General features: G+C 36.5%; 1 protein-coding gene across 2 annotated transcripts in view; it reads right to left on the bottom strand.

The window, feature by feature from the left end:
* The window catches only part of LOC113232480 (muscle segmentation homeobox-like), a 39,348-nt gene that overhangs the window by 3,582 nt on the left and 10,654 nt on the right, over positions 1–25,112 (bottom strand). Inside the window, exon 2 of one of the 2 annotated variants that reach the window (XM_026467223.1) lies at positions 786–973. In XM_026467223.1, the coding sequence (XP_026323008.1) occupies positions 786–973 (188 nt within the window). The remainder of the gene's footprint in view (positions 1–785; positions 974–25,112) is intronic. The other variant, XM_026467224.1, reaches the window with a different exon arrangement.

Below are 25,112 nucleotides of genomic sequence, written 5' to 3'. Positions count from 1 at the left end.
GGAAGAGTAGTCTCCTGTTCAGAAGGCATCTTTCTCCCATGCTATTACGATTAATTTATTACGATTAATAGCATGGGAGAAAGATGCCTTCTGAACAGGAGACTACTCTTCCAAGTTCTAGAACAGACGAGAATCATTGTGTCTTTCCGAAACACGATATATCGATATATCTTTGCTTCGCATTCCAGTAAACTATAACGTGCTCATTTGTACAGGGTCGTTCCTAGACCAATTGGAGGCTCTGGACACTTTAGGATAATGGTGCCCCAATAAGTATGATGTAACAGGGGACTATTTTATTAATAACAACCGAAAGAGTTTGTAAGCAAATAACACCCACCGTGCCACCAATGGCTCGCTTAATGGTATGATGGGTCCGGTGGGTAAACTGTCATGATTTTCATATATTATTTGATTTTTTTAAGTAAGTCCCTTTGAAACCAAGACTGTTACCATATTATGTCCTATAAGTCGAGGTAAATAAAATATAATTATACGCTATTAAGTCTCGATTTTTTAGAATCAAATAATACGAGTACGTGAGCAAAATTTTATATTTATTTAACTGTTATATTCCAGATACCAATGTCGAAGTAAAAAAAGTCGATAAGTACATAGATATATATTATGTATTTGAAGTCAGTAATTACCTTTAGGATTTTCGAAAAAGGAACATCTTTATTGGTTATCTAGGTTTCGGTTGGTGATTTGTCAGGAACTAGGGGGCCACATGGATGGGCACTTGCTCGAAGTGGTCAATAGAAAAGAGGAGTCTGCGTATGTACCTGAGTTTCAGTAAGTCGCAGCGAGGAAGAGAACTCAGCTCGCTCAGCGATGCTTAAGTATTGCTTGTCCCTGAACTTCTTCTCGAGTGCCAGGAGTTGTTGCGTGGTGAAGGGCGTCCGCGGTTTGCGGTTGGGTTTGTGCTTGCGCAGCTGGCAGCGGACCACAGGCGGACCACTCGGAGGACCTGCTGTGGAAGAACGAGGTACTAAGTAACAATGAATAGAAACATACATGTAAAACAATAAATTTATATGACAGTGATTCAAAATTTTATTGTATTAAATGATAAATATCCACCAAGACCACAGTTACTGATGTCGATTATTTCATCAAAGTTTTAGTCACTTTTTGACAAAATGGTGGGTTTATTTCGTTAATCATTTCACGAATTTTGAGCTTTAAGGCTGCAATCGATTCGATTGGCGCCGTATATAGACCCTGTCTTTAACACAACCCCATAAAAATAATCCAGCGGTGTTAAATCACATGATCGAGCTGGCCATTTAACGGCTGAATTTCGTGAAATTATGCGATCGGGAAATTTGGTTTGCAATGAATTTATTGTTTCGGTGACTGTGTGACTTGTGCCGTTGGCATCCATATACATATGTGTTGCTGTAAACAGGCATCATGGTCATCAGAATTTGTAACAAGATTGAATATTAGAGATAGTTTCATCAGAATAATACATAATTTCGGGACCTTCTCATGATAATCGATGAGCCACTGTTAAGTCAAACTGGGCTATATTTTTTAAATGTAAAATAGATTGACAGTAGGATCTTCATGAAATATTTTTGTGCGCTAATTTTTTTTTCTGTTTTCTTTATATGAGGAAAGACTCTTCAATCTCACCTAAGTGACGATGCTTCAAAATGTATAGTGAATTGTCTATTCTGAATGAACGCCAAAAATTCCTACTATTTTTTGAATTTTATCAGACGTGAAGGGAGGACAAAGAGAACAATCCAGAAATCGATATTTTTATATTGTTCTCTTTGTCCCCTCTTTACGTGTATTCTCTGTAGACATTTATAAAATATAATTGTCATAACAGTTATTTGTAATGGTAATTGAAACATATCGAGTTCTTAAGTTTACCCATTGTTACACATTGTTAATGAGAATATTTTTGAATAATCAATAGATTCAGGCGTTACTTTGTGGAAATTTATGTTAAAGAAATTGAAGTAAATTAGTTTGTCATTCTGCGAACCCTTTGGACATTTTACTTTCAAGTAAATTACTTCCATTTTTTTACAATTTTTTCGGATTAAAATAAAAAATATGTCTGACAGTGTTTCCACTGTTTCCGCCTCTTTACAGATCCCACAGTCGGTTGGTTGGTTGAATTACCGGGGGAAGAGGATCTTGAAGCCTTAACTATCACTATAATAAGTAGCAGTAGAGCTCCTTGTGAAAGAGTTCGTCCAGGGGAGTACTGCTACCTTACCTATTTTCTGTCACCAAGCAGTAACGTGAGCATTACTGCGTTCCGGTTTAGAAGGGTAAGGGTGCTGGTGAAATTACACGCACATGGGTCTTGTCAACTTATGTCTCAGGGTGACGGGCGCACTAGAAGTGTCCCTCAGAACTATGCGATTTAAAGCTCTGAGTGGCACTGTAACTGTTACGGACAGGCATGTAGCTTACCATCAGGCGCACGACTTGATTATCCCGTCATTTGATATTATATAAAAGAAATAAAAAATCACCAGCACTATCATCTTTCAAAATCGAAACGCAGTAATGTCACCGAAACGCATTACCGCTTGGCGGCAGAAATGAGTAAGGTGGCAGTATTTCAATTGACGAACTCTGTCACAAGGAGCTCTATACTATTATAATACACTCCATTTGAGTATAAGCGATTTTTCATTAAAAAAAATTGTTTCATTATCCATTATAAGGCCAATTTCAACTTTACCGAAATTCGTGTCGCCTGCCTGCAATGCAGGTTAACAATTGGACAAGGTAATAATCTATTTCTGTGTACCCTCCAGGGCGTGAAATTTGAGTTTAGTTTACACCTAGAACTAACTGCTTACTTAGTACCGTTTCGTAACGCGTTTTGATGGGCTGTTTTAGCTAAAACCGAATGTTAGGTAATAAAGTGACCAGTGTGTGTTTAACAAAAAGTTTTCATTTTTATCCATGGTTACTATGCATCTTTATTAGCTTGAAATTTCTTACGAATCGATGTACCTCAGCCCGAATTCAAAATTTTCACGTACTAATACGGTTCATTTTGCTTGGGTCGCGTCGAGCGGAATGGACACTGGCTTTATTTCAGAATTAATTTTTTTATTAAAGCAATTAAAGGCATTTGAAAAATGTATCTCGTATACTATACGCGTTCTGTTTAGTTCAGTTTATATAAAAATAAATAACTGGTTTATGAAAAGTACCTACTGAAAACAGCGGTTTTTTTGTAAAATTTCGAGGTAGGTTTGTGTTTTTTTCTATCGTGAAAATTTTTTGGAATGCCCTCAATTTTACTATATATTTTTTGCAAAGTCAAATTCTACAATTTCACTGTTATGCGGTAACAACCAAAGTCATTTGAGGTTGTATAGACTTCTAAGTGCTAGGTCAATGTGCTCGATAGTAATTTAAAAAAAAATTAAATTGAGAAATATCCACTATTTTTCTTGCAGTAATTTCATACTTTATCCACTAGGAAAAAATAAAGATAGTGACAGATCTGCCGTTTTTGCTGATCACGCCATTTAACAAAATTTTTGAAAAAATGTCACAGTCGCCGCAGTTTCTTAAACGGCAGCAGGACAAAGTGTTTTAAAGAGTATGAGGCTCTTAGGCATTTCTATTATATCTTAATATAAAATACAATATGATAAATATAAAACAAGAAACAGTAGGATTTATTTAGATGTTTGTAAAAACATCTAAATTCCAAAATACGGACGAAAGGTCCTCTACTACTCATCTATAGAATTTCATAAAGACTAACGGACATTTACGGAATTTAATAAGACTTTGTTAATAAAGCTCTTTTTGGGACTGACCTTAGTTAGTAAACTTCAATGGTTTCCACATACAACTTCCTTAGCTAGCAGATTAATCTGTGCTGCATACGCAGTCCATAGAATACGTGAATTTATCGATGTTGCTACTGCTAGACTAGTTTACTTTAGTTACTTCCATAGTATAATGTCCTACGGGATTCTCACGTGAGATACAGCGGCAGATATACAAATCATATTTGTGTTGCAAAAACGAGCGGTCCGTTCTGTGTACCGAATAGGTTCTCGGGTTTCTCTCAGAGAAAAGTTTAAGGAGACTGAATGACATGAATTTTGTATGCCCGTAAAAATATACATAAAAAAAGGAGATATCCATAATGTTAAACTTAGAACTAAGTCCAAACTCATGGTACCACGAACGATTCTTTTATGGGGATCTGTATACGTTTTTACGATAAGTTTCCGGAGAATGTATTAAGATTATCATTTCCTAAGTATAAAACTTACATTAAAAGTATTTTAATTGAAAAATCATTTTACAAAATTGAAAAGTGTGTTTTAGATAAAGAAGTATAGAAAGACAACAAGAGCTCAGATTCCATACAATTATGATTCAAAGTGTATTCCATAGCATTAAAGTTTATTTGGAAAGAGCAATCCCTTGCAGTTCCTTGCTCGTTCTTCTCGGGGAAGTCAGCGTAGTGAACGAACAGTAGCTTAAAAAATGACCTATGGAATTAATGATTATTTGATTTGAATTTATTTGGATATTATAAGGCCGTGGTAGCCTATGTTTTGACCTACCACCTCTCAAGCAGAGGCCGTGGGTTCGCATCCGGGCTCGCATCTCTGAGTTTCTCGGAATTTATGTGCAAAATTTAATTTAAAATTTATCATGAGCTTTTCGGAGAAGGAAAACATCGTGATGAATCTGCACGTCGAAGAAGGTTGACAACCCTCGGAAAAAGTCCTCAATTAGCTTTTTTTACGATACTGTATTTCCTAAGTTTGAAAACTACATTAAACATATCAGTGCCTCCATTGAAAAAGGGAATAACTCAAAATCGACACTTTTCAGGAGAGGTAAAAAGCCATACTTTTATTGATTATTGGTTGTTCGCATTTATTATTAGTACTTTTTATGATTTCTAGCTTCAGGTATACGTCTAAGCTTTCGTTTGATGGGTATTGGTAAAAAATTCAGTCATATTTTCTATATTTTTTAATTTTTTTTCGAGTTGTGTCCTTGTTTATGAGTGCTTAACGGTAATAACACAACTCATATTAGCAAACTTTAAGACATAAAACGACTTATTTCCTTAACTGTTGCGTGGTTATAAAAATACTTATGATACTAACCACATTGATAAAATATGCAAATCGGTAAAGGAATAAAATGACAAGTTTTCTTTTGTGATCTATTAACCAATTGCAACACGGTATAGTCGCGGGTATGACCAATCGTGTCCAGTGGAACAAATGGATATACCTTTATGGACACTGTGGAATAATGTAATAGTCGCTTTTAGTCCTGCTTTTTGCCCGTCATTGTGGATCAATATGAAAAGTTTCTTTATTTAAAAATATATCTGCAGTTATTATTTAAAACGCGCATGTATTTTTTGAGTCACTGGAGGCACTGATATTTCAATTGAAAAGTCATATTACAAAATTGAAGACTACGTGTTAGGTAAAGATGGCTCCAGATTCCACACAAATTTGATTCAAAGTGTATTCCATAGCATTTAAGTTTATTTGAAAAGAGCAATCTCCAGAATTTCTTGCTCGTTCTTTTCAGGGAAGTTAGTTAACTGCCTCCGTGGCCGAACGGTTACCATGCCGGACTGCCACGCAGAGGTCCCAGGTTCGATTCCCGGGCTGGGAGAAATATTTGTATGGCCTACATTTATTTCTCTCGTGAGTTTGGGTGTAATTTGTGGTTGTCTATGTGTGTGTCCATGGCACCCGCGACACAGGGTTTCCCTAGTGCGGGGCTATGTTGAGTGTGAGCGTTATTATTATTAAAAGAAGTCAGCGTAGTGAGCGAGCAGTAGCTTAAAAAGTGACGTTTTCAAGTGTACATTTTAATTTTACCTAAGGAATAAATGATTCTTTGACTTTGACCAAGTGACGGGGCGAATAAGCCGTGGGCCTGATGATGAGCGACACGCCTGTCCATAACAGTTGCAGTGCCATTCAGAGCTTTAAATCGCAAACATCTGAGGGACACTGTCATTGCGATCGTCGTCCTGAGACATAAGTTGACAAGTCCCATGTGCCTGTAATTTCACCAGCACCCTTATGGTGCATTTATTCGACCCGAATTTCATAATAATATAATAATAATGTACATGAAGGTGTGGTAACTGGGCACTAACCCTTCCAAAACTGAACACATAATGCACATTACTGCTTGGCGGCATAAATTGGTAAGGTGTCTGTACTTCCCTGGACGAACTCTTTCACAAGAAGCCCTACTGCTACTAAAATTCAAGCATTGGGTCAGGTTGGCGGACTATGGCCTAAAATTCTCGCCGGAAAGGAGATCTGAGCCCAGCAGTATAACGGGTATTCCTTTTTTGTCAAATCAGTAAGTTTATAATACTCAGGCATTAAATTAACAATGTCATTAGCTGATGCGTCGATTTGATATTGAAACGCATTCAGCTGCATAATGTGGGCATTGTCCCGCTTCCGATCTACCCCAACGTTGTTAAAACACTCATTTAATTATACATGTATGCATTGCTTTCACCTTTTTGACATTTGTCGATGTTGTCAGGGTTGTACGATGGCAATACCAACGAATATAGCAATTAGTATAGTTACCTTATACCGTCGAGAATATAACCACAAATAGAGACGAAATGTCATTTAATTTGTTTGAAAACTATTCTGCCAAATCTTTACTGTGACAACTGCGCTTCGATTGGCCAGCCCGAATTCGAAACAATTGACGGGTGTCGTCAATTGTTTCACTTCATTTCGACCAGTTTAACTTGAACTTTGCTATAATGGACGAAAACTGCAAAATTACATATATTTAATTACCGACGAAATGTGATTCCGTTTGTTTTGTAATTAGATGTTTTTCCCAGACCACCGAATGGAATAACCCCCATTGTTAGAGATATTTATTATCTTTATTACAATAAATACAGAGTATTTTTGGAATACGTACACACAGGTTAGTTGTTGGCGCTGTACTATTTCAGTTTTCTAATTTGTGATTTCAGCGCAAACGAGAGTTGATATTTAAAAGTGATATACGGCCCATTTGCCAGACGAGTTGCCAGGGATGGATATAGATAGCCCTTATTTCGTCTTTATTTCTGGTTATATACACGATGCCGTATACCTACCGCTCTGAAGTTACCAGCAAGGTTTGGAGTATTTTTTTAAAATACTAAGTGACGGGACGAATAAGTGGTGCGCTTGATGATAAACAACACGCCTATGTATAGCAGTTGCAGTGCCACTCAGAGCCTTAAATCGCAAAGCTCTTAGGAGCACTGCACTGCGCCCGTCACCATGAGACATAAGTTGAAGAGTCCTATGTTCCTGTAACTTCACCACTTATGCCTATTTTTTACACACATACTTATCTGTGAATTGGTTTCATGACTTAACATGTTTCAATTTCTTCTTCTTCTTCTTTTTCCTGTCCTCATCCCATGCTAGGTGGGGTCGGCACAACTTCCGTTCTTCCCTTTCTTATCCGTATCATCTTTCACACAATCCACCCATCTTTTCTTTGGCCTTCCTTTCCCACGTTTGGGAAACATGTTTCAATTTATCCTCTCAAAATAGTTAATCAAAAAGCTAATTATAATATTCATTAGTTGTTAAGTTTTTCCGCACAATACAACATTAATAAGCTCAAAAGAATAAATAACGAGACACTAAAAAGAAATACAGTTTTTTTCTTTTATTGGTAATTCAATTAGTAAGATTGTGATTATACATACAACCCTTATCTTTTTAAAACAAATAGACAATATCACATACATTGCTATGATACCAAAGTAAGTAGCTAAAGCACTTGTGTTATGAAAATCCGAAACAACGACGGTACCAAAAACACTCAGACCCGGGACAATATAGAAAAGAAAACACTGACCTGGCCAGGGATCGATCCCGGGACCTCAGAGATGGCGACACCATGAAAGCCGGTGTGCTAGCCACTCGACCACGGAGGCAGTTTTTAATTTCCACTATGTCTCGTATACACGCTACGTACTTTTTTTGACAATCTCTCGATGTTGTGATTGATAAAATTTGTAAAGCAAAATGCATATCTATTATGTGTTGTAGCAGTAGAGGTCCTTGTGAAAGAGTTCGTCTATGGAAATACTGCCACAGGCGTTTCGCTTACAACCAGGCACACGAATTGTTAGTACCATCACGGTATCACAAAAAAAAATATTCTAACATACTAGTCCAAAAAATTTATGGGCATGGAGTCTCACAGGAAGCGGTTTTTAGGCCGTACAGTTTCTTATAGCCTGAACATGTTATTTTCCCCTAAAATAATTGTAAATATCTAGTTATCATTGTAATTAAACATTGTTCTGTGCAACTTAATGCAGTTTAATTAATATGTTAATGTTTTAATTTCCTTTTAGAACTTTAACCTTGGAATTATTTTGGATTTTAATTTGACCCTTATTTACAAACAGTTGCCTAATTATTTACCTTAAAATTATTTAAGTTTGTTACATATTAAATTACTAAATTAAATATGCGACTAATATAATATCGATTCTTATTTGCTGAGGAGTACTTTTTAATGGATTTTCGTCTTCGGAATAAATCCATGAAGTTCTAATCTTCGATAATTTCTTCCTTGTTTTAAATTCTATATTTAAATACTTTCCTCCCCAAACAAACTTCTTTAGTAGCTATTTTTTTGAATTATTTGATTAAAGTCTTCAATGGTGGTTATAATATATAAGTTTCATATGCCTTCGCGATCTTTGAGAAGTTATCTTCGAACTAAAGTGTGTGCATAAGTCTTTTTTAATACAGCAGGATGTAGCAGAACATCAACTCTGTGAAACATTCCGCCATTTTGTTTTTGCTACAGACCTTTTTATCTTCCACCACTATTGTTTGATACTCAACTCTATCGTGTTTCAAAATGGCTACCGTAAAGTATATAACGACTTCCCGCGAAATTCAACAATTGAAGAAAAATTACAATCTAAGATCTGGCAGTATGGTCAATTAGACGCTTTAGCTTTGGAACAGGCTCGAAAAGTTTTAATATACCACTAAACTCTATCTGTAAAGTTTATACTATAGGAGATTGTCTATTTTAGGAGAGGCGGTACTCTACGGCAATAGCACAGTAGGCCGGGTACAGGGGTATAGTTTTCCGTGTATTATTATTACTATTGTTTATGCTAAATTTGCTGTCTATTTTTTTTGTTACCAAAACGATTTCTATATACGCATATAGTGTATACAGACATGTTCTAATTGTACGGAACGAACTTCCGTCAAGCCCTTAATATGAACTTAACAATCGCGATAGACAAACAAAAAGGCAAAGCTGTGAAGGAACGCAGTGATGAAGAGCGCAAGTGCAACAATCCAAATGGTCGACACATCAATGCACTGCTTGCGCTTGCGCTAATGAAGATATAATATCCATTTTGGTACAGGGACATAGTTAGGACTGTGGCCAAAAAAATATTATCTCGTATCATCGTTTCCTAACTGAAGATTTTCAGACTCTTTTCATCCTCGAACATGTGTGGGCAAGCAGAAAAATATTGACAAAAATAATATAGGGAATAAAAATGAACCAGTACCTTGACAGTCAAATTTACAAAGCCACAAATAAATTTAAGAGCTAATATTTACGCTTCCATAAAAAGATTTCTGTTGATATTCAAAATTTGCCATATATGAGGTTTAAAACTATAGAGTTTCATAGAAGAACTTTACACAAGAGGTATATAGCTTTAGCATAGTTGGATGACAAAGTACATGAGAGTGTGCCGTTCTGCTCTTTAAGATTGTTTCTACATTGATATTTTAAAACAAATATTGTAAATGATAAATGACGTCAAGAAATATCTCAATACTTACAAAAAGCAATCCCTACAATTTCCTCATCATTATTTCTATATGAATATGACGATACGAATCTATCTTTATAAAGACCTTTTGTAAAGGCTTTTACAAAAAGGTGGGTTTGTAAAGAATCAGATGATTCACGTATTTAGAGTATTTTTGTATTCCTTGATGATCAAGAACTGTAATATTCTATAAACATATTTTAGTTATCATCGTAATTTCAATAAAATATTTTAAAAACTCTGGATTTAACCCTGTACCCCGTATTAATTTCCCGCGCGTCGGCCATTTTGTGCTGCGATGACAATCCATGAGCATTGTGTAATGGCGGCCAATTAACGACCGTTTGGCCCACTTAATAGGATTTAGTTGTCAATGTCGACCCTTAATTGGATTGTTTGTAATCCTGCTCGTTATTTCAATTGATCTTTTTTCATTTGTGTGATTAAGCGGGATTCTGTTTGTATCAATTTATTTGAGATCACTGTCAACAATCTCTATGGAGACGGTGTAATGCTTTTTGATGTCATTTTCTTTCGTTTCTCTTAGAATACGCGGGGTCCTATTGGGAACGTTTCAGATAATTCTTTACAATATTATAGTCCTTTAGATATGAGGTTTAGATCCTAAAATAATGGCTTTTGATAGAAATATCTACGTCTTACGAAAAATGAGTTCATTTTCTTTTTCGTTCTTCCTGATGCGTACGATCAAGGAATATAATATACATTCTTGCATCACGAAAATTACAATTGGGATCTAGATTTGTAAGGTTTGAGTAAATTAAAGGTATAGCGGTAATTTTTTAGTTTTAATTTTTAGTGCTAGTAAAACTACAAACACATGGGACTTGTAAACTTTATTCTCATGGTGACCCTCAAATCTTTTCCATTTAAAGCTCTGAGTGACACTGTAACTTTACAGGCGTGTCGCTTACCACCAAGTGCATAACTTGGTCAACCCTTCAGTTAGTGTCAAATGAGACAATTTTTTCAGATTCAAAATCTTTTTACGTTTATTAAAAATACAAAACTCGAACATACAGAAAAAACCTTCGGTCCTGCTACGTAACCACGTTGAGACGACAGGCGTTGGTTCGAGACCAGTCGGATCGAAGTGATTATGCTACAACACTAAAGAAATCGGCCATTTGCGTAGTACAATTTTGGTTTAGATAAGCACGTTTATTCCGTAGATAGGGCAGCTCCTTTCCTTTATTTTTTTTCATCCTCTAAATATAAATATATAAAGGGCCCGGGCCGAAACGTAGGTTTGTTCTTTGTTTGAAAAAGAAAAAACAAATATTCGCTATTTAGATCTGAATAAATTGTTTCATTTCCTATACATAACCAGTGCCTGTAAATATAATTTCACATTTATGAATTACGAGTAATAGGCTATTTATTACACTTTTTCTGCAACGCGAATTGTGGAATTCGTAATGGTAATTTAGCGGAAAATGTTCGGAGTCTATATTTCGCGTTTCAACGAAACGATCGGATGGTATTTTCAGCAATGGCTGGTGCGTAATTGCTGTTAGTCACGAATGTTGTTTCCACTAGAAATAGTAAACGAGCTCGGTGGCTCGGTGGTGATTACTATAAGTTTTGGATGAGGAGGTCCCATATTCAATTCCGGTAGGACCTGTTATAGAAAACGAGTTTTCCACATAAACAGTGTAACATAAACAATGTGATATTTTATTTTGGTTAGCTATTTTAGGCTGTCGCCTTTCTCATGGCCTAAAAGATTAATTTTGAATTTTTGGATGGGAGAAGCGGCATTCCCCGGCAATGGCGCAGTCGGTCGGGAAAGATATTTATTATTGTTATTACACAGAAACAAATATTATATATTTGCTTTATTTTGTTTCTGTTACAGAAGAAAAGAAATAATTCATTCCTGACGCCAAAAGAGGCGAGTCAACAAATTTGAATTCAAAATTCCATTTATTTGCCATATACATAAAAAAAACAAACAAATGAAAAGTTTTACATATAAATGTATTCTTTATTGCACCAAAAACATATCAGAAAAAATAATTATAGAAAAGGTGAGCAAACGTGGACTTATCTCTAAAAGAGATCTCTTCCAGCCAATCCAAGGCAGTGAGAACACAGGTCATAAGTGGGCAACACTGCAACTAAAAAGGAAGGAGAAAAATAATAAACTTAGCATGTATATAGAAAATAAAAAAAAGACACCACTCACATGAGTATTATAAACACATAAAATATTTAGGAAGCTTCCTTGGGAAGCTTAGCTACATCTTCAGCTCGTCGATACCACAAAGCCTAAAAACTAAGGCATTTAACCAGTGCGTTCTACCAGTTATGTCCTACGCAACCGAGACGTGGACATTAACAACAGGTCTCGTGTTGTGGAAATTCAAGTTCGCTCAGCGTGCGATGGAACGAGATGTGTTTGGGGTTTCTCTGAAGGGCCGAATCCCTAACGAGGTCATACGTCAGAAAATTAAAGTGACCGACATAGTCCGCAAAATTAGTAAGCTTAAGTGGCAGTGGGTCGGGCATGTCTGCAGGAGGGTTGATCGCCGATGGAGTAGACTTGTTCTGGAATGGCGACCAAGTCAAGGAAAACGTAGTGTGGAACGCCCTGCGGTAAGATGGACGGAAAACCTGAGGAAGGTGGTAGCTGGATGCGGGCGGCACAAGACCGGGAAATTTGGCGTGCTCTAGGGGAGGCTTATGTCCAGCAGTAGATACGTGTAAGCTGATGATGATAATATATTTAACGTAATTATATGTGTGTATCAGTAGAGCTCCTTGTGTAAGAGTTCGTCCAGGTTAGTACTGCCACCTTACCTATTTCTGCCGCCAAGCAGTAATGTCAGTATTATTAAGTTCCGGTTTTGAAGGGTAAGGGTGCTGGTGAAATTACAGGCACATGGGACTTATCAACTTATGTCTCAATGTGACGGGCGCAGTGGTAGTGCCCTTCAGATCTTTGCAATTTAAAGCTATGAGTGGCACTGTAACTGTTACGGACAGGCATGTAGCTTACCAACAGGCGTACGACTTGTTCGTCCCATCACTTGATATTATTAAGTACACATATAAGATGATCGCATAGCGAGTTCAACAAGAAAGTGCGCTGTCAACCTTTACACATACAAAATATAAATAGTGACTAATACAATACTGCAACAATGGTTACAGTTATGTGGCGAGGATTCTGAGGTCAGTAGTCAATCTGTGATGTGTAAACTTCGATACTTTTTTCAGAGTTACGATCTGTACTGTGGAGTTTAGGAGGTATCTCGAGTTATTGCTCCATGGTATGGACGCACACATTAGTGTCATTCATGAATTTCGTATTGCATAGCGCTGGTCGTCTCAGGTGACTTCCATTATTATGCGAATGTGTGCGTTCACATACGACACGCGGCTACGTGCACACATACTAGCTTAACTGCTACGTTTGTTTGGAGTAACCATACTTGTCTTATTACACTATGTTACCTGCCTGAGTGATGAAAAAGTTCTCTCACAGGCGCTACAAAGATCTGTATCAAGGACATAGAGAAATTGGTAAGATCTGCTGACTCGTTCCGTAGCTCAGTTGGGAGAGCGATAGCCCGTATTAGGCGAAAATGTCCCTGGTTCAAATCCAGTAGGATTAAAGGAGTTTTTCTTTGAATTTATTCTATCTTTGTATCAATTATAACAAAAAAATAGTGGAGGACTTTGACAAAAAAATATATAAATATATCAGAGTATAGCCGTAAACGGAGACGTTGAGGGAAACATCCTTGTAACTGATTATGATATTTTGTCAGGAATAAGGATATCAAGTAGATAATTGGCCTATTCACTTTTCGTTATCAATCCATTAAGCCCGTGGTAAAATAATAACGTCATTTGATTACAATTAATTCACTTTTCACAATGATTAGCTCGAAAGTACAAAAGATGAATCAGGTCAAAACAGACTTTAATTGTCACGCGACAAATTCACAGAGACCGGCCACCATTGTTTACTTTCCAAGTCTCTCACACTCAAAAGCCCATCTTATCAATGCGCATTCGTTTATAAAGCATTGACCATCAACTGCAAAGTAAAAATTTTAAAGTATAAATAAAAAACTTTTTAAAATTTTAATTTCAGAATCATCAAACGGAAGTCAGACGCCACGGGCAGCCATTTCCCAAGAATATGTTTATATCTTAATCACCGAGAGATAGCTCGTAAAAAATTGCGCGTCTCGACCAGCGATCAACAAACAATATTCCGGCAATAAATTATAATTAATATCTGCACATCAAAGGAACAATTAACTAGAATAATATATTTTTTAATTTATTGTCAGACCGAGGTTTGCAAAAAAATATATATTTTTACGAGGTACTTTATAGTAGCGGCGATAATTTAGTTTGGTATTTGAACGTTATTTTTTCATAGCAATTACCAAAGAATTATTATCGCACTGAGATAATTATAGTTGGATTATGATTTCAAAAATAAATTAAAATGGCTCCTTATATTGCTTGATAATTATCTCGTTTTATTGATAAACATACTTGTAATTTTAATTATTTTCAATTAGTCGAAAGCATGTTTTAAATATAGTTAGTGGATATTAATTCTTATTTATTTATGCCAAGTGTACAATTTGCGTATTCTGGAATAAATATAATTTAAAAAAAATTACGGACTTACCGTCCTTACGGGCGGGATTTAGTAATAACATGATTATGTAAGAAAATTGTTCAAGTGAGCATTGAAAATTCAACTCTGCAAGACGAATGACTCAAAACTAGGCTACAAGATACTGACTTCAGAGGCACTCTACATCGACGTGACACTTAGATGTTAAAGATAACTTTAGTAATAGTTTGTGTAAATGTTAAGTCGTATGAATAGCTAGTAATTTATTATTATAATCAGTTTTCAACAGCAGTCGAACCTAATTTGTCTCTTGTTAACGTTCTTGTACCGTGGCCACGACATCCTTAGATGTCAGTAAATTGGCCTTGTGAGTCTGTTTATTGAGAAAGGAAAGTTTTTAGTCCCAGTAGAGTTTTTGTGTCACAGTTCGTCCAGGGAAGTACTACCTTACCTATTTCTGCCGCCAAGCAGTAATGTAAGCATTGTTGCGTTCCCGTTTTGAAGGGTATGGGACTGGTTAACTTATGTCTCAGGGTGACGGGTGCAGTGGCAGATATTTAAAGCTCTGAGTGGCACTGCAACTGCTATGGATAGGCGTGTAGCTTATCATAAAAATCCATCCCCATAACACCCTTCTTTCCTTCCCCCGTCCGTATGTATGTAACACACTCATAGCTCCGCACTAGAGAAACCCTTTATCGCGAGTGCCATGGACACACACATAGACAACCACTAATTACACCCAAACTCACTAGAGAAATAAATGTAGGTTCTAGCCCTGTCTCATGAAGTTACACTATCTACCGTCGTTCTAGGACATCCACCTTACTTTGTTGAATCGCCGAGTCCACCGAACCCTTTTCCATGTCTTTGTTGGGTTGCTTTCAAGTCGTTTTGAGCCATCTCAATGAGAAGATTTGGCAGCACTGCGCCCTGAATTATAAAGTATTGTGAAGAGGCAAGTCCAAGAGTTCGAAGAGCGGCGTAAAGCTGGACTCGACGCGAAACGTGACTAAATTGAAAAGGTTATAAACCGCTAATGTGCCGTGACCAGGATCACGGCAATAATAAGGAAGGTCCACAAAAAATTATTCCATGTTCAAGTCAAAAGGAAAAGGATGTAACAAGAAAAGGTGTATAAAATAACAGGTACAACGCTGCAAAACACTCCTAATTTAAATATTAAAAACGTGAGACAGACTTACTCCTAAAGGGCCGTGTTATACAGTATAGGTTAGATTACCTTAAAATTGGCACATGATTTAGGTTGGGAACTGGTAAAGGGATCAAAATTAGACGCAATTAAAAATTACAGCCGAACTGCTCGCTACAGCGATTGAGCAGGGAGTGACGACGGAACGAAACAAAATGAGAATGGCGAGGCAAAGGAATTAAAGAACCATTCCAAATTTGAAAACAATTGGCCAGGAACCACAGAAAAGGTGATCAAAAAAGTGGGATGACGATGGAAGGACATCGTCTCAAAATAAAGGCGTACCTGCGTAAATGAGTACCCTCCGTTATTAACTATAATTACATTGGCGGTGTACTCAATGTGCACGAGGGTTCGCCATGAAGATTGGCTACGTTAGACATCTTCGAACGCATGAGCATCAGCTTAACTAGGATACAAGTGGTCGCCATGACCGAACACGGTCGGATACTTAAACTTCACTGGACGGTAAACAGTAAAAAAAAATTACGTTCATTTCCAAGGTGAGAATGAAAGATCTTGTGGGTGGCCTCACACTCATACTGACTAAGTGACATTTCTTAATAAAAAATTAATAGCCATTGTTGTCAAAATATATTTAAAGCATTTGTAATATCGTTCACTTTAGCATAGTGGACTTAACACACTATTTTGACGGAGATATTATTAATCTAGCTTGATTTATAATATCGTTTTTATGTTGTGTTGTTAATAATTCATTTTGGTCAAAATTGTAAATTACGTTCCTTTGTAAGGGACAATACATTGCTTACTTAGAGAAAAGTTTGTGCAGGTTTTTTGAGTGTATTAAACTTAGTTCGTAGCAGTAGAGCTCCTTGTGAAAGAGTTCGTCCAGGATAGTACTGCCACCTTACCTATTTCTGCCGCCAACCAGTAATGTCCGCATTAATGAGTTTCGGTTTTAGAGGGTTTTACTTGTAAACTTTATTCTCATGGTGACCCTCAAATCTTTGCGATGTAAACATTGACTTACAATTATATGGACGTCGTGTCCGCGCTAAAAAGTGTCCGCACTTGTAAGGCGCTAAAATCGTATACAGAGCGCCAAACTCCGCTTTAGTCTTCATTTGTTCTACTGACAGCGCGATACTGCGATGACATTACAATTGAAATTTCGAATAGGTTGACTTGGGACATTTTTTTCGTGGTTTTTGTATTAGACCCGTCGTCCAATTATTTGTAAGTCAATGGATGTAAAGCTCTAAGTGGCAATTTAACAGGTACGAAGAGGAGTGTCACTTACCACCAGGTGCATGACATGTTCGTCCCGTCATTTAGTGTCAAATGAGACAATTTTTTCGGATTCTAAGTTTGTTACTTTATTATTGATCCAAAAATCGAACACACAGAAAAGAAATTCGGTCCTACACGTAACCATGTTGAGTCGACAGACGCTGGTTTAACACTTTTTTATGCCTGTTCGATTTTATCAATAATAATAACAAATTAGTAGAGAAATTTCACAAAAAGAGATGAATATTATGGTAATATCGAGTTCTCAGGTTTTTGCGATTGTTATACATAAATAAACTATTTTTCCGGATTTAAATCGCGTATATTTGTTTGTTTGAAAAAACAAGTATGCGCGATTAAATTCGGAAAAATAGTTTCATTTCCTATATTATGGTAATAATTTGTTTTTTCAAACAAAACAATATCTATATCTATAGGCTCTTTATAAGTCCAATGGTCACAATTTTTTAGAGTCTTATTGTCAGAGATTATTCTAGTAGATAATTCAGTAGAAAAGCTACTCTAATACAAAACATCAACAGAAACACAAAAACATTTCAGACATTATAACACATAAAAACATATTTTGACTAAAATGTTTGCAACACAAATTTAAAACCAATTAATTTGTAAAGGATAAAGCGGCCATCTTTATTTTTGTACTATTAGTACATTTTTATCTTTTACGAAATAAGGAGCGAAGGCTCATCCTTATTTCGTTCTAGTAAGGTTGAAAATTGTCAAAAGAGTACAAGATATACGACTATAAAGTATTTATCTCGTTCCTTTAACCCGGGAGCAAGTAATTTCACAATTTGTCCGCGCGCGCTTTTTGCGTGCCAATAATTGGTGGCCGGCCGAGTGCGCGACGAGTCTGTCCTAATATGGCAACCCGTCCCATACGGCTTTTTAGCTATCTGACAAATGCGTAATTATTTATTTAATATCGTCCACGAACCTCTTTTGGCCACCATTCGCGTTCCAGGGTTAATGTTTTTAAGTTGGCAGCTCCTATACTGTACCAACATAACTGCTCAAACAGGGTGTTGCAAAAGTACTATAAAATTATTTTACTCTACGGTCACTGCGTTGATAAAAGCTGATAGAATTATTGGCGTAGAAAATACTGCATAAAAAATTTAATTCATTTATGGAATGTCTGTAATAACTCATAATACACCACTGCTTAACGAAGAGCGCTTCCTCGCGCTTTCGTAAGCTATGGTGATTAATTAACGCCATATTGAATAACTGAAGTCATAATCGTACATTGTGTCGATGTATACTTTGGGTTTTTTTTATGTTGAGTGTACACACTATGAAGACAGTTTCAGTAGTGGCACCTTACCTATTTTTCCCGCCAAGCAGTAATGTTAGCATTACTGTGTTCTAGTTTTTTGAAGGGTAAGGGTGCTGGTTAAATTACAGGTACATGGGACTTGTCAACTCATGTCTCAGGGTGACGGGCGCTGTGGCAGTGCTCCTCAGATCATTACAATTTAAAGCTGTGGATGGCACTGCAATTGTTATGGATAGGCATGTCGCTTACCACCAGGTGCACGACTTGTTCGTCCCGTCACTTATTATTATAAAAAAGAAACTTTCGTAATCGTGAAAATGAAGAGGGTAACAAATAAAAGGTTGGCCTCGTGCGGCAAAAATCGTCGTTACGCCACTGAATGGAAAAAGAGCTTCCATTCAGCTTTTAATAGAACAGATATTCATCAAACAAAGCTATGATTATCGTGATTAATAAATAAAAAGAACCCTTCAAACTTCAAAACAACATCATCATATACGTTGCTCCAATCCCAAAGTAAGTAACTAAAGCACTTGTGTTATAGAAGTCGGAAATAACGACGTTACCACAAACAACCAGACCCGAGACAATATAGAAAAGTTAGTTTCTGCATGGACCGGTCGGGAATCGAACCCGGAATTAGAGACTGCGACACCATAAAAACTGGTGTGCAAGCCACTACATCACGGATATAGTCAAAATGTTTGTTAGATAGCGAGTGACGGTTTATGATCTCTGCCAAACTTTGTGGAAGACATACGTGATGTTATACAGAGTGTAATCGTTAATTGTGCCCAGGAGATTATTCTGTAAATATAAGAGATATCAAAAACCTTTAAACTGATATCGAAAGTACGTCACGTTAAGTAAGTAATATCGCACTGCTATTACTATAGCGTTGTAACTCAAAACACGTGAAATTCAAGAATATTCCATTACTGAACGTAAACGTTGATTCTCTACACGTCAGCAAAACTGTCGTTAGAATATTGTAAGAAACAATCAAAAGATGTCGACTTAACTCAAAATAAGACACACTTTATGAGAGCTACTTCTGAATGAAAAATAAACAAAACAGTCAAAAATATGAAGTATTTTTTCCTTTTATTTTTAAATACATTTGGCAAATAGGACATTGTTTAGATGTCTGTAATTAAACGTAACCTTAATCTGTATATAAATTTTAATAATCTTTGACTAGAAGTAGTAAGATTTATTTTTCATCAATTTTGAAACAATGCATTTTTTGAGTTGATACACCATTGTATTAAAAGTGCGACATATGTATAGAAATTGAACACTAAAAGCTATCACACATTTAATACGAAATTAGTAGAGGGGCTTCAGTTCACCTACTTTAAGAGGTAGCAATAACTGTATAGACCACGAAACCGCTGTAACTAAAGTAATACCCGCTTACTTACGTATTACCTATGCCAAACAGTAATATCAGCATTACTGTGTTCCGGTTTTGATGGGTTAAGGGTGCTGGTGAAATTACAGGCACATGGGACTTGTGAACTTATGTCTCAAGTTGACGGGCGCAGTCGTAGTGCCCCTCAATAGTGCCTATACATACATATATATATATATAATATACACACATATACATATACATATACATATGCATACACACACACACACACACACACATATATATATATATATATATATATATATATATATGTGTGTGTGTGTGTGTGTATATCTCTTATATGATAATACAGAATAATCGCCACACGACCACCAGTTGCTAATCGACACACTTAACGATTACACCTTGTATATGTATGAAACCCCCTTGGTTAGAATAAGAACAATAATATTCTAATTTTAAAACAAAATCCGCCTGGACACGGTGGTGCGAGCGTGACCAATAGCCATATAGCAATACGATATCAATAATCAATCTCTCGTTTGATTGGCGGCCTTCACTCAAATAATTGCCGCGATTGGTTGCCCTTATCTATAACAAAAATACAATAAAGAACTATAACACACTTTTATTCGCTTTAGTCGGTTCATAAATGTTTTTTAGCTATAGTACTAGGTTAAGAGAGCACGACAAACTTAAGAACGAAATTGAACTCTATGACCCTTAGAATAATAACGACCCAAACTCCAAAGTGTCAAGCTTGATGTCGTCTGGACTCTACATACTTTAAAAAATAATTTCTGACAAATTACTTTTTAGCACTGAATCGTGGTGTTAGAAATTATTTTTGTATAATTAATGAAAACTAAGATCGAACATTAAGAAAGATCCCTTCCATCTGGCTGGATTTCAACCAGGGCCTTCGGTTTACTAACGCTCACCCAACTGAGCTACGGTACAAACGTTACAATTTTTTCTATGTGTGTGTTGCAGAGCTTTGTTTTTTAACGACTTTTTTGCCGTAGCGCCATCTATGAGAAATCCATGAAAGTTTCTCTACACTCAGCCAGACACCTTTAGCTACCAGCGGCTGGCTAGAGATGTCACGACATTTTACTAGCACTATATTCTATTAGTTTCTTCTGAAATTACTCCACTAGTTTATTATAATTATTAATACAAAGATGGAATGCAAAGAAAAACTCTTTCGATCTGACAGGACTCGAACCTGCGTCTGTATGCCAAACTAGGGCAACCGTTTTATTAAATGAGCTACAGATCAAGTTAGCAGATCTTGGCAGTAGAGCTCTTTGTGAAAGAGTTCGTCTAGGAAAGTACTGCCACCTTGCTTATTTCTGCCGCCAAGCAGTAATGTGGGCATTACTGTGTTCTGGTTTTGAAGGGTAAGAGTGAAAACTTATGTGTCAAAGTGGCGAGCGCGGTGGCAGTGCTTAGATAGATAGATAGATGTATAAGACGTTTATTCAGCACAAATACAAACAGAAACAAAACATTTACAATCACTTCACAGAGTATAACACAAAAGCACGTAGAACATACATTATTAATTTAATACACATTTATATGGAGCCATGTCATTTTTCCATGCTTAGTCTGTCACATAGTTTTCAATTTTGTAATATGACATTTGAATTAAAATTTTAATGTAGTTTTTAAATTCAGGAAATGATAATCTTTCTAATTATATGCTCCGGAATCATATTGTAAAAACATATAAAGTTCCCCATAAAAGGGTCGTTTGCCATGATTAAACGAGATCTTGGTACCAGGAGTTTGGACTTGGCTCTAAGGTTAATATAATATACTGTTTAATGTAGTCTCTCTTGTCTCTCCATTATCCACTTGCTGTTTTGTACTACACGCGGGGTGGGTGCCTGGAAACCTATCATACAGGCTAGACCTAGTTTAGGCTCCAGTCTCCCATAAATGTAACTAACCAAGTACCTTATTGTTAATATATGTCATTTAGCTTTGTGAGCAATAATTTTGCATTTGTGTTTGTATTTATTTATATAAAACACATAAGGCGAGAAAGACAAATACTATGAGAACTAACAAAATTTGATGTATGTCTCAGTGGCGGGGCGTGAAAATTGTCGTTAGTAAAGCCGAAAAAACCAAAGCTTTAACAAAAAGTGGAGCCTTGGTGACTATTAAACGCAACATTTATTAGCACACAAGATACTAGTACACTTAATTTCACTAGTTAAGTTATTCTACATATAAAAATAAATACATTAGTGCATTACTAATAAAACGTTTAAAATTTTAGGCAAGGCAGTGGGAAACGAGTTGTATGCACGCCTCGCCACTGGTATGACTACAGTTTGTGCTGAAATGGCCCTGACTCAGCATATATACTGTAGACCGTGAGAAGTAAAACAGTGTTGGTTTTCTGCCAGCACCATATGCTTTATTTATATTATTATTATATATTTTTTACATTCTTATTTAAAGCTCTGGGTGGTACTGCAACTGCTATGGACGGGCTTGTCGCTTACAATCAAGCGCACGACTTGTTCGTCCCGTCATTCGATATAATAAAAAATAAATAAATAAAAAAACCTACTCTTTGCGTTTGTTACAGATCTTTGATAATGGCCTTTCTTGCCAAATGTGAGTAATCTATGAAAGTTTTTCTTCAAATATATAGGTAACAATGTTTATTTAGTGTTTTGCTTTCTATTTTTATTCATTCCGATATTTTAGACAGGGAAGGAGGTCGTGTCCGCTCCATGTATATAGCTTGAAATTTAATTATTACGACAAATGTCCTAATATCATTAATGTAAATAATTCAAACAAAATTACAAAATGGCATAACGTAATGGGAAATTATTTTCATAATTTTATTGTCGTGTGTAAATTTGGAAAATTTCGAAGTGAATTAGGTGGATTTAATATTTAATACGACTATTCAAAGGGCAACGTTGTTTAAAAACGTTTGAAATTGTAATTTACGCATTAAAATTTAATCATAAATTTAATATCTATCCCACGTGTGAGTTCAATCGATTTAGAATTACGTTACGAGTAAATTACGCAATCAAATAAAGCTAAAATTACATACGTTATAAAACATGTTTTTAAACACAGAATAATTACGCACTAAGATCCCTTGCATTTTGGAATTCCTTTACTTACCTATTAAAATTATAGACGTCTTTATGGAATATGTTGAGGCAGACAACGCAGTCCATATAGCATATATACAGTGGTTCTGGTAGTAATAGCGGCTTAAGGCACTTCCGTTGTTTTTTCTTCCGTGATTACAACAGTTCTTCAACTGTCTATATATATTTTAGACGTAAGTAACCATGGAGTATATAACCAGAAATAGAGACGAAATAAGGGCTATCCATCCCTGGCAACTCATCAGGTAAATGGGCCTTATATCACTTGTAAATGTAAATATCAACTCTCGCTTGCGCTGAGATCACAAATTAGAAAACTGAAATAGTACAGTGCCAATAACTAACCTGTATGTACGTCTCCGTATATTCCAAAAATATTCTGTATTTATTGTAATAAAGAAAATATCTCTAACAATGGGGGCTGTTCCATTCGGTAGTGTGGTAGTTCCATTCGGTAGTAAACAGCAAAGCATCTAATTACAAAACAAAGGTAATCTATTAATTACTTAAAACAAACGGAATCACATTTCATCGGTAATTAATAATAATTTGGCACACACCAATATGCAGAACTCGGGATCCAATTATAATCTGCCTGAGAGGTTCAATGGTAAATCTTTTGCTATGCTGGAGACAGATGAGCGTGAAGTGGAGCAATTAATTAACTCTCTAAAGGCGGATTGTGCAACGGGATGGGATGATATCTCTGGAAGTCTTATAAGACGATACAAAAACCTCATCAGACCGCCGCTCACGTACATCTGTAATCTCAGTATCTCTACAGGAGTTTTTCCTGAACAATTTAAAACGGCGGTTATACACCCTATATATAAGGCGGGGGATCGGGGCCGTTTCAACAGCTATAGGCCCATCTCAGTCCTATCAGCCTTGTCAAAGATTCTTGAGCGCAATCTCAACAACAGGCTGGTTAATTTTTTGGAAACCACTCACCTTCTATCCGTTAACCAGTTCGGATTTCGGAAGGGTAGATCGACTGCAGATGCTGTACATCAGTTAGTTGATCATGTGGTCATCAACTTGGATAACCGACGTGGATGTCTCGGTATATTTCTGAATCTGGCCAGGGCATTTGATACGGTTTCGATACCTCGACTATTACATAAGCTGCAATCACTGGGACTGAGGGGACCACAGTTTCATATATTTAGAAGCTACCTCTCGGAGAGAACTCAGTATGTAAAAATTGGTGCCTATACTAGCGACGTCCAACCCATTAAGTTCGGAGTTCCACAGGGAAGCATTATGGGTCCCACACTGTTCCTATTATATATCAATGACCTTTGTGATTTACAGCTTCAGAACTGTAAAATTTTCTCATACGCTGATGACACCGCGCTGATATTCTCTGGTGCGGATTGGGATGAGACCTATCAATCTGCACAAGCCGGTTTTAGTGTAGTAAGGAGGTGGCTCAACGACAATCTTCTCACACTTAATGCAGAAAAAACAAAAGTAGTCCCTTTTTCAATCCGCAACCATATTATACCTGATAACTCACAACTCAAAATTGCCGTCATCTCCAACCACGTTTCAGTATCAACAACCTTTTTAGAAATTACAAACAGTATAAAATACCTTGGAGTGCTGATTGACTCAAATCTTAATTTTAGACAGCATATTAATTTATTATCAGCGCGCATTCGGAAGTTCATTTACATCTTCAAGTCTCTCCGTTACGTAGCAGACTACATCATGAAAATGATATACCTTGATCTAGGACAAAGCTTATTTACTTATTGCATTTCCGTCTGGGGTGGGGCCGCTAGGACTCATTTTGTTCTTGTGGAACGAGCACAAAGAGTGATTCTAAAAGTTGCCTGCTTCAAACCATACCATTTTCCAAACTATGGATCTTTATGACTTTTGTCAAGTTCTTACTGTTAGGCAACTTGTTGTCCTCTGGACGGTGTTGAGACAACACACCCTTACACCTTATGACAGTGGCTCTGATAGGCGAAATTGCATAGTGGCCTCTTGTGACCGACTGAGGACTGCCTTTAGCCACAGATTTTTCTGCTTCTTTGGATATTTACTTTACAATAAACTCCATCGAGAGCTTCACATTTTTGGGTTGAATAATTTCGAATGTAAGAAGAGGTTGGCAAACTGGTTGCAAAAATTAAATTATGATGATACGGAAAAGTTGCTTCATCCAATAGTCTGAATCAAACTTAATGTTCCGTTACTGGTACACACACTTACATGCACACACACACACATACATGTATCCATATCACACACACCCAAACACACTCGCGCGCGCGACACACACACACACACACACACACACACACACACACACACACACACA

This window comes from Hyposmocoma kahamanoa, unplaced genomic scaffold, assembly GCF_003589595.1.
Source record: "Hyposmocoma kahamanoa isolate Upper Pololo Valley unplaced genomic scaffold, ASM358959v1 76, whole genome shotgun sequence".
NCBI lineage: Eukaryota > Metazoa > Arthropoda > Insecta > Lepidoptera > Cosmopterigidae > Hyposmocoma > Hyposmocoma kahamanoa.
This window is presented reverse-complemented; position numbering and strand designations above follow the sequence as displayed.